The sequence below is a fragment of the Kryptolebias marmoratus genome, linkage group LG24, assembly GCF_001649575.2.
Source record: "Kryptolebias marmoratus isolate JLee-2015 linkage group LG24, ASM164957v2, whole genome shotgun sequence".
Classification (NCBI taxonomy): domain Eukaryota; kingdom Metazoa; phylum Chordata; class Actinopteri; order Cyprinodontiformes; family Rivulidae; genus Kryptolebias; species Kryptolebias marmoratus.
This window is the reverse complement of record NC_051453.1, coordinates 6,190,162-6,204,434: the sequence shown is the minus strand read 5'-3', so window position 1 is coordinate 6,204,434 and position 14,273 is coordinate 6,190,162. Positions and strand designations below refer to the sequence as shown.

General features: G+C 40.4%; 1 protein-coding gene across 9 annotated transcripts in view; it reads right to left on the bottom strand.

The window, feature by feature from the left end:
- Positions 1–49: 49 nt before the first annotated feature.
- LOC108234355 (cAMP-specific 3',5'-cyclic phosphodiesterase 4C) overlaps positions 50–14,273 on the bottom strand; it is a 93,874-nt gene continuing 79,650 nt past the window's right edge. For all 9 annotated transcript variants that reach the window (XM_025005307.2, XM_037974202.1, XM_025005306.2 and 6 more), the window contains 9 exons: positions 11,778–11,871; positions 8,308–8,480; positions 8,124–8,222; positions 7,839–8,003; positions 7,644–7,743; positions 6,530–6,684; positions 6,153–6,275; positions 5,779–5,961; positions 50–4,941 (listed from right to left, as the gene is read on the bottom strand). In XM_025005307.2, the coding sequence (XP_024861075.1) occupies positions 4,351–4,941; positions 5,779–5,961; positions 6,153–6,275; positions 6,530–6,684; positions 7,644–7,743; positions 7,839–8,003; positions 8,124–8,222; positions 8,308–8,480; positions 11,778–11,871 (1,683 nt within the window). In that variant the 3' untranslated portion in view covers positions 50–4,350. The remainder of the gene's footprint in view (positions 4,942–5,778; positions 5,962–6,152; positions 6,276–6,529; positions 6,685–7,643; positions 7,744–7,838; positions 8,004–8,123; positions 8,223–8,307; positions 8,481–11,777; positions 11,872–14,273) is intronic.

Here is a 14,273-nt window from a genome sequence, read left to right as displayed (position 1 = left end):
GAAGTTTGAAGTCATTTAAAATGGATAAAAAAAATAACACAAATGGGAGTAAATTTTCATATAATTTATTGGCATTTTTCAACGTAAAACACCCTGAACTCTCGAGACTCTTTTGGCTTCAAATGCAAAAACAAAAATAGTTTAATTTCTTTGACAAACATTTGGAGTGGCAGACTTGTACGGAGCTGTAAAATACACTCGTTGTTTTTATGCTCCGGAAACAGAAGAATCAAATATTCTCTTACAGTACTTTTTTTTTTTTTCTTTTTTTCCTCGACACATTTTAAAGAATAAATATTAGACGATTTGCACGACACAGAGGCTTGGAGGGAACCGAGACGACGTGAATGAAGGCAGTTTGAAGACAGTGGAAGCAGGGACGCTCCTGCAGATGAACACATTAAACACTAAGTGGCGCCGCTGAGCCACAGTGCTGAAATTATCAGGCTGATTTATTCTCCTCAGACTATTCAACTGGAAGAAACATGTAGGTCTGAAACCCTGAAAGAATCCCACATGATGAAAATGTCATATTTGAGCATTTTTGAATCAAGAAGTTTTTTAAGTCACTATCACTAAACTTAGTGATAGTTTAATTTTAGCTGCATGCATGGATGGATTGTCAACTGGGGGAAAAAATAAGCACAGATCAAGAGCTACTTTAAGGTGCAACTTCATGTAAATGGTTTTTAATTTGAAATATTTTAACATTTAATAAAAGTGGACATAAAACGGTCCAGAAAAACTAATTTTCCAAGCCAACCAGGCAGATTAAATAACTGACGCGTGCATTGGCGCCGAGAGTCAAAGGTCACAGCGTCACGGAGCAGGTACCGCCTACCGTCCTGAGGTGGGCGGGTCAACATGATTCAAGATGGGCGCCACAGCTAATCAACCTTAGCCAACACAAGGACAAGACAGTCGTTTTAAGAGATATTAAGCTAAAAATTGTTGTGGTAGTAGCTTAGAATCATATCCGATATATAGTTTGAACACTAAAATAATTATTTAAGATATTTCTTTAAAACTTCGGCCTTCAAGGCGACAGGCGATATGCTTTCCTTCCAGGAATGCTGGTTAATTTTTAGGTGAGAAGTGGCTTAAAGCGTTGCCAGACGAATGAAATCACTTTTTTCAGCCAATGATGCTTAAAATGTCACACGGTTCTGACCTTTGCAGGTGGTAAAACCTTTAGAAAAAGTTAAACACATGGCATTTTCATCATGTTGAGGCCTCCGGGTAAATCCAAACTAAAACAAAGGGTTAAACATTTCTGACTTGGAATCAAACCTTTTTTTTTTGGTTCAAAATTTAAAAAAAGCCGAAATACTGCAAATATTCATCGTGACTTGCTGAAGTTCAGGAAACAAAACATCTTCAGTCCTTTTTGTCTCACTTTTCTGAGAGAAACTTGTTGAAATTTATGCAGAAAGAAACGGTCTGAGGATCAGCATCTAAAAGCAGCACAATGGTCCTTAATCCTCTCCTACCACAAGTAAGGCTGATCAATAAAGCTTACTATCTTAAAATAATAAAATACTGTTAGACTAGTGTTTTTTCTACAACCAGGAGGTAAATCATATCTTGTGTAGTGCTGGCTTACCTCCTGGTTATTCTACCTCTGTGACAAACACTGCTCCGGACTCCATGTGAACGTATTACAGAAAAAAACCCAAAAAAACATGAAAACTACACACATTCTCAGGTCTCAGCTACCTGCTTAGCAAAAGGGCTCAACAAACTGCTTCTAAGCTGCTCTAAACCTACTCAAACTTCTGCTTTAAATACTGGTAATAACATGTCATTTGTAAAAACTAACACTATAAAGTTAATGACGTCAATACAATCATCAGTTTAAAATCTCTAGTGTAAAAATGTACAGCTTTGTAGGCTGGCAGGTGTGTGTGTGTGTGTGTGTGTGTGTGTGTGTGTGTTTCCAACACTTTAGTCCCAGTTGAGCCGTTTCCACCCATAACCTGATGGGACGCCATCCTGTTTTATTTGAACTACAGGCAACTCCAGTTTTGTCAAAACCTGTTTTTAGCTCCGATCTACGGCAGGAGGAGCTGAAGGGACAAACTTTTATCCGAGGTTTAAAAATTCCAAGGATTGGATCCGGAAATGCTTCAGTGGCAGCTCTGATAAAAACCTTCACTGATTTCTTTATCTCTCTTTTTTATTATTATTATTTTTAGGCTATCTGTTAGGAAATAAAGACAACTTGACGCCACAAATAACCATGGCTGCAACAAGTAAACTAACTCGTGACTATTTTTATAGAAACATACAAACTGGGATTCGTGTGCATAAATTAAAAGGCCACAAATGTGAGCAGAAGTTGCTTTTCTTTTCACTTTTTTTCAAACAAAAACTTGGTAATAAAGCAATAATTTGTATCTTCTAGAATAAATAGTTAAAGAAATTGTGAAACGTGATCCAACGCAGGTATAAAAACTATTAAAATATTATTGGAACTGATTAAGTTTGCAAATAAATACTCAAATCCCAGTTAAGTCATTGCATTTTTTTTATCTTTACTTAACCTTATAACATTTATCATTAAGGAAAAATCTGTTTTTTAAAGAGCATTTATGTTTTCACAGTAATTTGTTATAGAGTTTGACAATTAATCTGTAAAGTAATGAAAATATTAAACATTTCTTATAGTTGAAACAAATTGAATAATTAGATTTAGTGATTAGAGATTAAAGTGACCTCATTATATCTAATAATGAAAGATTGTTGTTTATGTTTTGGACCAAACTATTTATTTTCTTTGAAGATTTGTTTATTTTAACAGGATTTTTTTTGTTGTTTTACCAAATAAAAACTATTATTGCTTCACCAAACACTAGTTATTCATTCAGGGAACACATTCAAGATTAGATCTTTTTTAAATTTGAGATGGAATAAAGGTGTGTTTTTATAAAATATGCAAGTCAAGGGTGGACTGATTTATTTAACAGAATGGAGATCTAACTTTAGATTAAAATATTTTGCATAAAATTGCACAGAAGGGTTAAAAAAATCAACTCAGAACAAGATCAGCTTGGTGCAAAGTTCTCAACATTGTTAATGGATGAATCAAAGTTAGAGCTGCTAGATTTTGGTGTTTTTCTTTATGAAAGGATCATCAGTCTGATTATTGCCTTTATGCATTAACAGAAACTCCCTCAGAGTCCTAAACTTTAAGCCTGACCGCGACAAAAGTCAGGATTTTAAATTTTCTTTAATGCTGGTCCACGCATCCCTTTAACCTGCCTCCTGGTTACCTGTAGTCAAATGTCCTGTACAGTTTTTGCGATCAGTAGGCCTACAGTGGGTGAAGCCCTTTGTGTGACTGAATAGAAGAGCTGAACGGTAAAGTGCTACTGCGGACCGGAGGCACCCTGATTAAACACACAAAAAAGAGCTTTTTTTTGTTACGCACATAAACACACGTGTGACCAGCAAACATACAACAAGGAACAGTGTGGAAATAAAAACATTTAAAATATAAGCTAAAAACAGAATAAATCTCAGACTAATTATACAGGTGGTGTCTTTTTGTCGTTTTAACAGGTGAGACTGGGGTTCAGTCTAAAGTATTCAGTTCCTGCGGTGCTACAAGCTGGTTTATTCGATTGCCAAATTCTCTATTAAAGGGATTTAAATAAATATTCAACAAAGACTTTTGTGTTTGTGGTCTGTAGTCGAACAGGAAAGACAGTTTTGGGGTCAGGTCGGGTTATTCGGTACATCTGTGCTACATTAGGTTTATGCTTCTCTTCATACCCTGAGGTTTAGGTCCATCTTTTTCTTTTCCCCTCGCTGCTCGTCTACGTCCTGTATTTGGTTAAAATGATTAATTTCACACATCATTCTCAAAGAAAGAAACCATACTCACATTTCTCCAACTAAAATATCTTACATCCCAAGTTAAAACTACGGTGCAAAATAACTTCCAAGACCCTGTCACACCACTGTGATCCTCATTCGCTGCTCACGATCAGATGTCACAGTTATTTTGGAGGAAGACGTTTCCTTTAGTTTTGTTACCTTTTGTTTGAGTACAAGCCTCGACTCCACTTCTTATTCCAGGTTAAATGCAGCAGTTTTTTGAAGCTACAACCAACCAAGACCGAACAGAGAGGCCCATCAGGCACTCAGACAGAGGCTAAAACCATTCGTGTCACTGAAAAAAAAAAGAAAAAGACAGAGGAGAGTTGTTCCTCTGTTCTCCAGAGTGGGTGTCTCCAGTGTAAAGGGACTGTGGTGATTTTACAGACATTATTGGACAAGGCTGGCCCTGCCTACGCCTCCCTCCACCCGGCGTTCGTGTCTCTCAGACAGGGCAGCTGCTGCTGCTCACTACGTGCCGATCCGCAGGCAGGCCACGCCGTCGCTGTCCTGGCTCAGCTCTCGGTCCCTGTCCACGCCCTCCTGCCCCGGAGAGCCCAGCGTCCTGTGGGGGTGGGGGCTCCGCACAGACATGGAAGCCAAACTCAGCGACCGAGACGGGTGAGGCGAGGGGGGGCGGTACCTGCTGCTGTTGCTGTTCATGCGGGGGTCAGGAGACAGAGAGGGGGAGGAGGAGTCCCGGTGCCTGCCTCCACCTGCCTGGGACTCCTCTTCTAGGGGGCTCTCCAGGTCAGACTCCACCTCCTCCTCCTCATCATCGTCCTCCTCCTCCTCCTCTTCCAGGGTGAGTTCAAACTGGAACTTGTCTCCTCCTCCTCCCCCTCCTGAAGAGATGGCTCCTCCTGCTCCCACTGCTCCGTCTGCTGGCTCCACCTCAGCATGGTGCTCATCGGGGCTTGTGGGCGAAGGGCTGCGGGGGATCATGCTCTGGTACCACTCCCTGTTGTCCTCCAGCGTGTCCAGGATGTCCTGCGCATCGGGGTGCACCAGGTCGGCCCAGGTCTCCCACAGAGGGTGCACTATGTAGTCAATGAAGCCCACCTAGTCATGAAAAAAGAAATCATTTAAACCAACCTAACAAAACAATAAAATGAGTATAACACAGTTAATTTTACAGATACTGACGTGGTTGTAGCTGAGAATCCTCACCAATGTACAATCTGAGCATCTTGTGGTATTGCTTGAGATTTATTTTCAAAGTTTGAGCAAATTGGATGATCTTAGTCTAAAACTCAGGCATGAGAGGCAGCAGGCATTCCTTCGAGGAATGATGGGCTGTTAATTAAAAAAAGGACTGAACAAACATGCAAACTGCATCATGATTTAGTTGAAAAGTGAAAAATGTAAAGTTATATATCCGTATGAAGTTTTTCCTACATTCAGACTACAAGTGGGATCGATATAAATCCACTTCAGTCCAACATGTTAGGGTGGAATCACAACAGGAAAGTCCATTGGTCCGCTTGTTTGGTCCGGACCAAAAGTGGACTTTATTTTTTTAGTTTGGTGCGGTTTGCATTCACATTGTGCTTTTTTGTAAGGGGACTATAATTTATAAACAAAGCCACGTTCGTTTGGACCGAGACCATCTCAAAAAGTGGGTCTCGGTCCGGTTGTTTGATCCACACAGGAGTTTGCATGACTGTATTCACACCTGCACAAAAAGTCCGGACCAACGCTGGAAACGAACTCTGCTTCGAAATGTATAAGGTCTGAATACGACCTAAAATCCAAACCAGCAACACAGACTTTTCCTCGGACCTCTCTTTATCTTACTGTGTTCGTTCTGCCACTTTAGCCGTTTTATAAGTGAAACTAGCTGGTAACCAACATGAACAGTCTGTTTGTTTTAATAATACTGTGAAGCGTGTGCATTACCTGGCTCTTTTCTATGGAGGCGTTGTGTTTGTCGCACATCGGGCTGATCTCCATGCCTTTGTCCCGCTCCCTGTCTCCCTGCGTGAAGAACTCCACCATGATGCGGTCCGTCCACTTCCTGTAAAGCTCCAGTGGTTTTGTTGGGTTACTCAAGTCAGCACAGTGGACCATGTTCTGTAGAACCTGAAAGAAAACCACTCTCTTACAAACAAAATATAACTGCTGTTTTTGATTTTGCTGAAAGTGCTGCACACACACACACACACACACACACACACACACACACACACACACACACACACGTGAGGCTGTTTTTACGTTTTTAATTGCCGAACATGATATCAGCGTGCCGTAGTGTTTGGGGCGTCTCTAACCTGGATGCGGTCGGAGTAATTGTCGAGCAGCAGAACTCCTAAACTCGTCACTTTCTTGGTCTCCACCATCGTCTTCATGTCTGCCAAGAAGTTCATGTGTTTGGACATATCTGTGGCCAGCACCTGCAGAGGATTACGACACACACACGTCACCTTCAGCCGCACTTTTAACGAGAAAATTATAGTTTTGAGAGACAATAGTGATCTTTTGGTACAGATCACAATGGTTTCTAGAAAAAACCAACAACTTTTTTTTAATTTGAGCTCATAAAATGACTGATTTACTGAACCTGCATGTGTTGAGTCAGATTATATTTGGATTATAATCTCAAAAAAGTCACAACAATCCTTTAAATAAACTAACAGGAAGCACTGACCATGTCGATCACCATCTTTCGGAGGGAGTCTTTCTGCTTCTTGCTGAGGTTTTGGAAGATGTCACAGTTTTCCTCCTGCAGTAGTTTGAAGCCCACAGCGAGGTGATGGTTCTCCAGAACCGAGGAATCGTTGTACATCAGCGCCAACTCAGAACCTGCAAGGCAGGAAGATCAAGTAGTCAAATCGAGAAACAGGACACAAAACTCCCCATAGGTCGGGGATTTAAAGCAGTAATCGAGGGAACTCGATTTTAAATTTAATCCAAGAGGAAATATTATTATTATTAACAGGGTTGTTAATGTCACTCTACACATTACAGGACAGAAATGTGCCTTTTTTATTAAATAAATGTGACTATGCTTGTAGCAACTTCCTATCTATTAGGATATTTCTAAATAAAATTATTAATCTTATAAGTTACACACAAATTATTAAAAAAAAAAAGCTTAATCATTAAAATAAAGAAACTATATTTTGTTGTTTCAGCTTAAAATATTTGGGTTCAATCAACATTATTATTTATTTAGTTTATTTTACAGAGCTGGGTTTTAATTTTCTCTGGTTAGTTTTAAATATTTAAATTGCCGTCTAAATAAACCGGTTTGTCAAGTTTACAGATATTTTTTAAAAATTATTTAGCACTTTTCAAACATAGATAAAATACACATTTTGCTCCAGTTAGACCCATTGTTATTTAGAAACCATGTCTAACATAAATTATTATACAAAATTGTTATTTGTAATGCCCTCGAGGGTTTAATTGATGTAAAATAAAGAATTTCAACAATATTTTACCAAGTTACATTTACTGTAGTTCAACCAACACAAAAAGAACGGGAATCTTCCAGATTAATTGAGGTTAAATCCGGCCCAAATATGTTAAGCATAAAGAGCAGAATAGTAGAAATTCTTGTTATGTTTTGTTTTTATTCAACTATTTTATCACACTTTTTAATTAAAGCTGCTGTTCTGTTTGTTATTGTTAATTATTTGTTTTTTCAACAACTTTGACTCTTGAAACACTCAGCATGAATTTCTAATTAATCTGCAGAGCTGATGCTAAAAATCACTGTCAGGATTTCTAAACCGTAATTTAACGATGAGGGAACCCACTGGTGTTTATGAGGAACTGGTTGGTGACTCCTGGATGGTCGACATCGTGAATGGCGCTGGCGAACAGAGCGGCCATGATCTCCAGGTCTGTGAACACCGCCTTGGATGGACAAAAACAATACACCTGAACCTGGAGCTTAACTGAAAACAGGAGCAGGATTATTGCTAGCTGTGATTTGCAAAGTGACCGCTGACCTCCAGAGCAGGAGTGGACAGGAGGACATGGGTGGACTGCACCACATCAGCTGCGTGGATGTTGTTGTGATAAGCTACATCTGCATGGTAGTGGTCCTCTAATGTCATCATGAAGGTGATGAAGGTGTTGATTGGCACCTTGAAGGTTTTCAGAAGATCCCGCTCCTGACAGTGGAGGGAGGGAGGGAAATGGACAAACGGCAGACACAAAAATCAACCACTGAAAGAATAGCGACAGACTACAAAAAACATGCACAATTTCGAAAGACGGTAGCTTTTCCTTACCTGGAAGATGGAGTACATGATCACCGTCAGAGGGCGGTTTCCTGAATATTCTGCTAATTTGAAAATATCCATACCCCAACGATTGATGTCCTCAATTTCCTGTGTGATAAAAAACAGGACATGTAAACGGCAGTAGATGTGTGTGTGTGTGTGTGTGTTTTTGTTGGCAGGTCGGTGATCCCACCTTTGCCAGCAGGCTCTCGTGAGGGGTGTTAACTCCAAAGCGAGGGATGCAGGCGGGTGCTAAGCTCGGGCTTTGTGTGGCCTTTTTCACACCACTGATCTGTGACATCGGCCTCTTCTTCTTCTCCTTCTCCTTAAGAGGTGGAGACAGGATCTCCACGTCATGTTGCTTCTCTGCGGCATGAAAAACACAGACGCTCAAACGTGATACGACGAACGGGCCACGAAAACAGGACCGCTCCGTGACGCTGCTGCTGCTGCTGCTACGACAAAACTAATGACGAGATAAATGAAAACAAGTACTGATCGAAATAAAAAAGTGCATGCATGGATTCAAAACCAAGTGACATTTGTGGTTTCTGCCTCTTTTAATGTTAACCTTACTTAAGATTACAATAAGGAAAATATAAATGTTTTAGACACTTTTTTGTCACGAGGCTTTGCTCATGTCTGCGTGTGCACATGTGCGTTAACAAAACATCTCCTGAACCATTAAATTAATTTTAATAAAGCTTGCAGAAAGTAATTATTGTATATTCAATTCAACTTGGCTGCCACAGCTGGCTCACTGTAGCAAACACAAAAATGGCTATAACTCTGTCAAATTTACAGAAATTGAGCTAAATTTCATACGGTAGTAGCTGAGAGTCATCCTCAACACGTATGCCGAGTACTAACACATCTCTTAAGATCTCACACTATAGCATTGGATCATTTAAAAGGTTTAACAAAAACAGCTATAACTCTGCCGTTTTCATCACAAGACAATTTTAGTCTGAAACTCTGGCCAGAAATGCCAGGACCTGCTTCTCTGCAGAGCATGAAACCTACCATTACACTAAATCATTTTCATAGATTCAGACTTAAATCTTGTAAAAACCCGAGCCCTCCTGCAGTCAAACAGGAGAAATGCTGTAGGCTGCACAGTTTAGAAACTCTGAGATTTACTGAACCAGGCTGGAAATCACTCCCATCAAAAAATTAAAAACAAAACATGAACCCTCCCCCTTACCCAATATGGTGGCACAAAAGTATTAATAAAATACCTCAGAAAATAAAAAATAACTAGCTTTTAGTGAGGAACTGGACAAATTTCCCTCCTGTTGATCACAGATAATAAAGGATGTAAACAGACCATCGTTTCCTTCTTTACAGTTGAACAAACAACACTGTGCTGTGTTTAAGATAAATAGCACCTCACACAAAGATTAATTTTTCAGTATGTTTCTAATTAAAGTGGGTGCTTCATTTCAGCACAGGACAGTCAGATAAATGACCTTGTGAACAACTGAAACCCCTCATCCCAACATAAAAGATAAATGTTCATTATGCACACAGTGTTGGTCATGTGAAGGAATTTAAATTTAGGAAGTATCATTTTTATGATTTAAAAAGATTTTATGGTAGTAGACACAGAACACCAGCAGCAGAAAGCACTTCTAACAATAATCAAAATGTAAACAGGTTAGTTTTTTTTTTTTTTAAACCAATAGGTGCAGTTCTTTCCTCCACAAAAATTATCATGAAAATTATTCCAACGACAACAAATGCTAACAATAAAATAAAAATATGGTCTAAACAAGGTTTCCATCAAAAAAACAAACATGATCTCTACAGGATCCGGTGACACGGAGGTGCTGTCCCAGCAGACACGCTTGTGTTAAAATGACTCATCCTTTTTTTTTTGTTTTTTGTAAAAAAAAAAAACAGGGAAATAATAATCCTACTTTGGCATCAGAGAGCCTGTTTTACCTCATGTCCACATATCTTCCTTTGTATCTTCCAGCCTTGGGTTTTTTTTTTTTAATAGTCAGGCAGCAGCAGATCCAGATCTGCGCCTCGACACAAGCACACGCCACCGTAAAGACGCACAACGAACCAAACGACAGCTTCACGGGAGGCAGCGTCTGGCTCCCCTCACCTCTCTCACAGTGCCTCCTCTTCCTCACACCCAGAGCCATGGAGCTCATTTCCAAACGCAGCCAGGCTGGAGGCGCTCATCTCAAAGCGACGCCTGAATGACGGCTTCATCCTCGCTCGGCTGGACCATCCTGCCAGGGGGGCTGCTGAAGACTGAGCCTCCTATTGATGCAACACGCCGTCGAATAATATTGAACCCTGTTGCCACGACAACGCCACACAATGTGTCCGGGAATGCTGTCTGTTGCCGCACCTCCTTCTGCTTCTGAGCAGGAGAAATCCTCACCTTCTTCATCTGTAACATCTTTCCTCTACTTTAGAATCATGTTCTTTTCATTTACTTTTTATAAAAAATGTTCATTTGTTTTATCCTCATCAGCTCCTTTCCTCTTTCTAGTTACAAACTCCCCTTGTTCTTTTCCTCACGTCAAAATAACACACTCCTTTGATTATCAATCATACTTTTAAAAAATTGGGTAAAATTTCCTCTTCCACCAGTGGTCTCTTATGGTCTGGTTTTAAGCTTCCCATTCATTGAAAGGCAGTCGGATCCGATGCTCAGTCAGTGTAAACAACATTCAGTGAAACCAGGTAATGCAGTTATGCAAATCAGCCTGTTTTAGAGCTGAGCTGCACCACAAACACAACCCACAGATACGGCTCATGTGCTACGAACTGGAAGGTGCTCAGATTATTTGGTTGTCGCTGGAATTTTAGCACTGAGGCAACGTTATGTATTTGAAGCATCTTCTTTTTATATATAATATTCTTTAATCTACCGGGTTTCTGAGAAGAGTTCTCAGGGATCTCAGAACTCGCTGCAGGAATTATGTATCATCGCCTTGGGATCCCCCAGGAGGAGCTGGAGGGTGTTGCTGGGGAGAGGGAGGTCTGGGTTTCTCTCCTGGACTACAGATAAGTGTTAGAGAACTGATGGATGGATGCGACCTACCAGCACAACTGCAGGTTATAAAATGTTTCATTAACAGCTCAATGCAAAAGGAATCAAATTAAAGGACTAACTTTCCTTAAAGAAATGCCTGAGTTTTAATCTAAAAACCATCTATAACGACAAGGACCAGAATCAAAGCTGTTTTGGTCAAAACTTAAAATGACGTTATGCACAACCTCATGAGATGTGTTCGCATTCGGAGTTTGTGTTCGGGTTGACTCTCAGCTACTACCACACCAAATTTTAGCTCGCTTTTTGCAAAACCGACTGAGTTATAGCCATTTTTTGTGTTTCCATCTTGTATCAGGTTGACTCCAAAACTAATGATTACTTGCTAGTGTTTCAGTAAAATCAATCCATTTGTTCCAGAGTTATTTTTTAGTAACACAACAAACACACACAGACCAGGGGAGAACACAATCACTCTCTCGCCTTCGTCAGCGACCGATAAACATCTGACAAACTGGTCAATCCAACCTAAACCAACCCGGGTGTTATTTCTTCAACAAAGCATTTTTTATTATGCGTCTTTGAAGACAGTTGTCGAAGTTTGCGAACGTGTTTTTAACCCGTCTCTCCTCACCAGGTGTCGAACTCACCGAGGAAGGTGTTGGCGATGAACTCTGACACCTGATTCCCTGAGCGGCTCGTCTCCGACAGCTGCGTCAGCTCGCGGTTCAGCATCCTCTTAAACTGCAACAAAAAACACAACAAAAGTGAGAAGTCTCTTCCTGTTCTGAGCAGACTGCACATATGCACGTGGACAAACTGTGTTTTCAAGAAATAGTTTAATTTAAAAATGAAAAAGTTATTCATTCAGGTCTATGAAGTGTTTTTTTTCTGGGAGGATGAGAAATAAATTATTTTATGGCCTTCACTGTGAAAGAACCCACTGGGTTATACAGAGAAATGAAAAGAAATGTATTCATCCTATTTAGTTACTTGTCTTGTTTACTTAATATCGTTTGTCATTTATTTTAAAAAAATAAAAGAATGCTACAGAGCCAGATGCAACCTCACAAACTAAGTACGAATTCAAACCAGGCTTCATATAACAGGACTCCAGGTTCTGTTTGCTGGTTGGTTGACAGATTGAAATATAAATAACTTTAGAGCTCTGTTGTGACTGCATGGTGGAGCAGAGGTTTCCCTCTGTTGCCTCACAGCAAGAAGGTTCAGCTCCTGGCTTTCTGTGGGAGGTTTACACGTTTAAATCAGTTTTCTTCATGGTCCAAACACATGCGTGACGTGTTAATTGGCAACTTTAATTGGTCACTAGGTGTAAATGTGTGTGCATCTCTGTGATGGACTGGTCTAAATATGTTTCAGACTAAATAATAATACAAAAGTCCTCATTAAAACTTATTTAACTGTATAATACAACAACAGGTCAACAGGAGAAACTAGGAAATCTTGCCGTTTTATTTAAATGTTTTAAATAATTTATTTTTTATTCAATACACATTGGACTTTGAAAGCACTAAGCTTTTGGTAACAACATCAAATTGTTTTTAAAAATTAAAAACAGTAAAATGACTCGATCAACCAGCCTGTCATTTACTGGAAAATACAAATTTAAGTGAGAAGTCTAGCTCTTGATATTTGTCTATTTAGAACGACACACAAACTTGCAGAACTTACACTTCAGTGATTTTAAACTGATGTTTCTACTCATTTTGCAGAGAAGCCCTTAATATTAAATATTTGACACGTTGCTTAGTTGAGATGAAAAGAAGGAGCCAAACGCAGCTTCTCAGGAGGCAGAAACAGGCTCCGGCAAAGACTTTAATAAGTTCAAAAAGGCAAAAAATAAATCCTGACAGACCACGAGACACTAAGCAGAACCAAGAGGTAAATATACAGAAGAACAGACGACTAACGAGGGCAGGTGTGATGATTGTTGATAGTATCCAGGAGTGGACTAAAGTCTAGCAGGAAGTAAAAAAAGAAACAATTCGACACAATTAAACAGGAAACGAGGAAAGAATTAATGGAGCAAAAAGGCAGAGCTAAACAAAAACAAATCAAGACAAATGATCTTGGCATAAAATCACGAAACTTTAATCCAAGTCAGACGGAAAACAAAAACACGAACACAAAAGTCATGAAAACTCATCCAAACCAAACTCAGGAACTACACACCGTACATACAAGAAGGAAGCTGTTTAATCTTTTATAATGCGGGCGAAATGTGCGCTATCAGCAGTAAGTTTTTCTAAAACAAAAGAGCTCAGTGTTTCTCCAGGAACTTAATCACAGTGGTGGTTTCTACGTTGGTTATGTAACATCTTGAGGAGAGGAGGGAAAGGTTTTATACGACTACTATGTGACACACACATATGGGAGCACGTAAACACACACATCCTCCTGAAGTTACAACAAATATGGGTCTCCGCTTATTCTGCTTTTCTTCAGCAAACACGTTTACACTTAAAACACAGCTCTGATGAGTACGTTTTTACTTTACATGCACGTCTTGTCCGTCTCACACACTCCTCTCCATGTTTGCTGACCCAGTGTGACCCCTGCAGAGCGTGCACTGTGGATCAATAGATCCCCACTGCAAACAAGGAAAGCCAGCATCACTCCCCATCACTCACCTGTCTGAGTCTCCAGCACAGACAAAACCAGAACGCCAACAGAAGCATGTCAGCCTCCGCATGCTGCAGCGAGTAGCAGCTCAAAATCCCAGTTTGCCCGCTCAGCGGTCTGCTGTGATTTGCCCTCTACGTCCTGCAGCACACACTGTCTGAACTAGAAAAGAAATCTGGACCCAAGTGAAAGTTCCCAGAGTCCCAGGTGCTTCTCCTGGAGATGAAGCGGAGGGGGCTACAGGAACGTGGTGGTGATGGGGGTGAGGGGGAGGCTGGAGAAGAGATAGTGTGTGACTGCAGTGTCTGATCTGGCTACTGTTACACACTGTCAATGAGACAGAGGAGAACGAGGAGAAAACGGGAGAGGCTGTGAGGAACTCCCCTCCTCCCTGTCCTACATGCTGTCTTCCCTCTCTGTCCAATCACATTTGTGTGACTTCAGGGGCTGGGTGGATGAGAGAGATCTGATTGGCTGAATCTGGGATGGAGGACCCACACGGG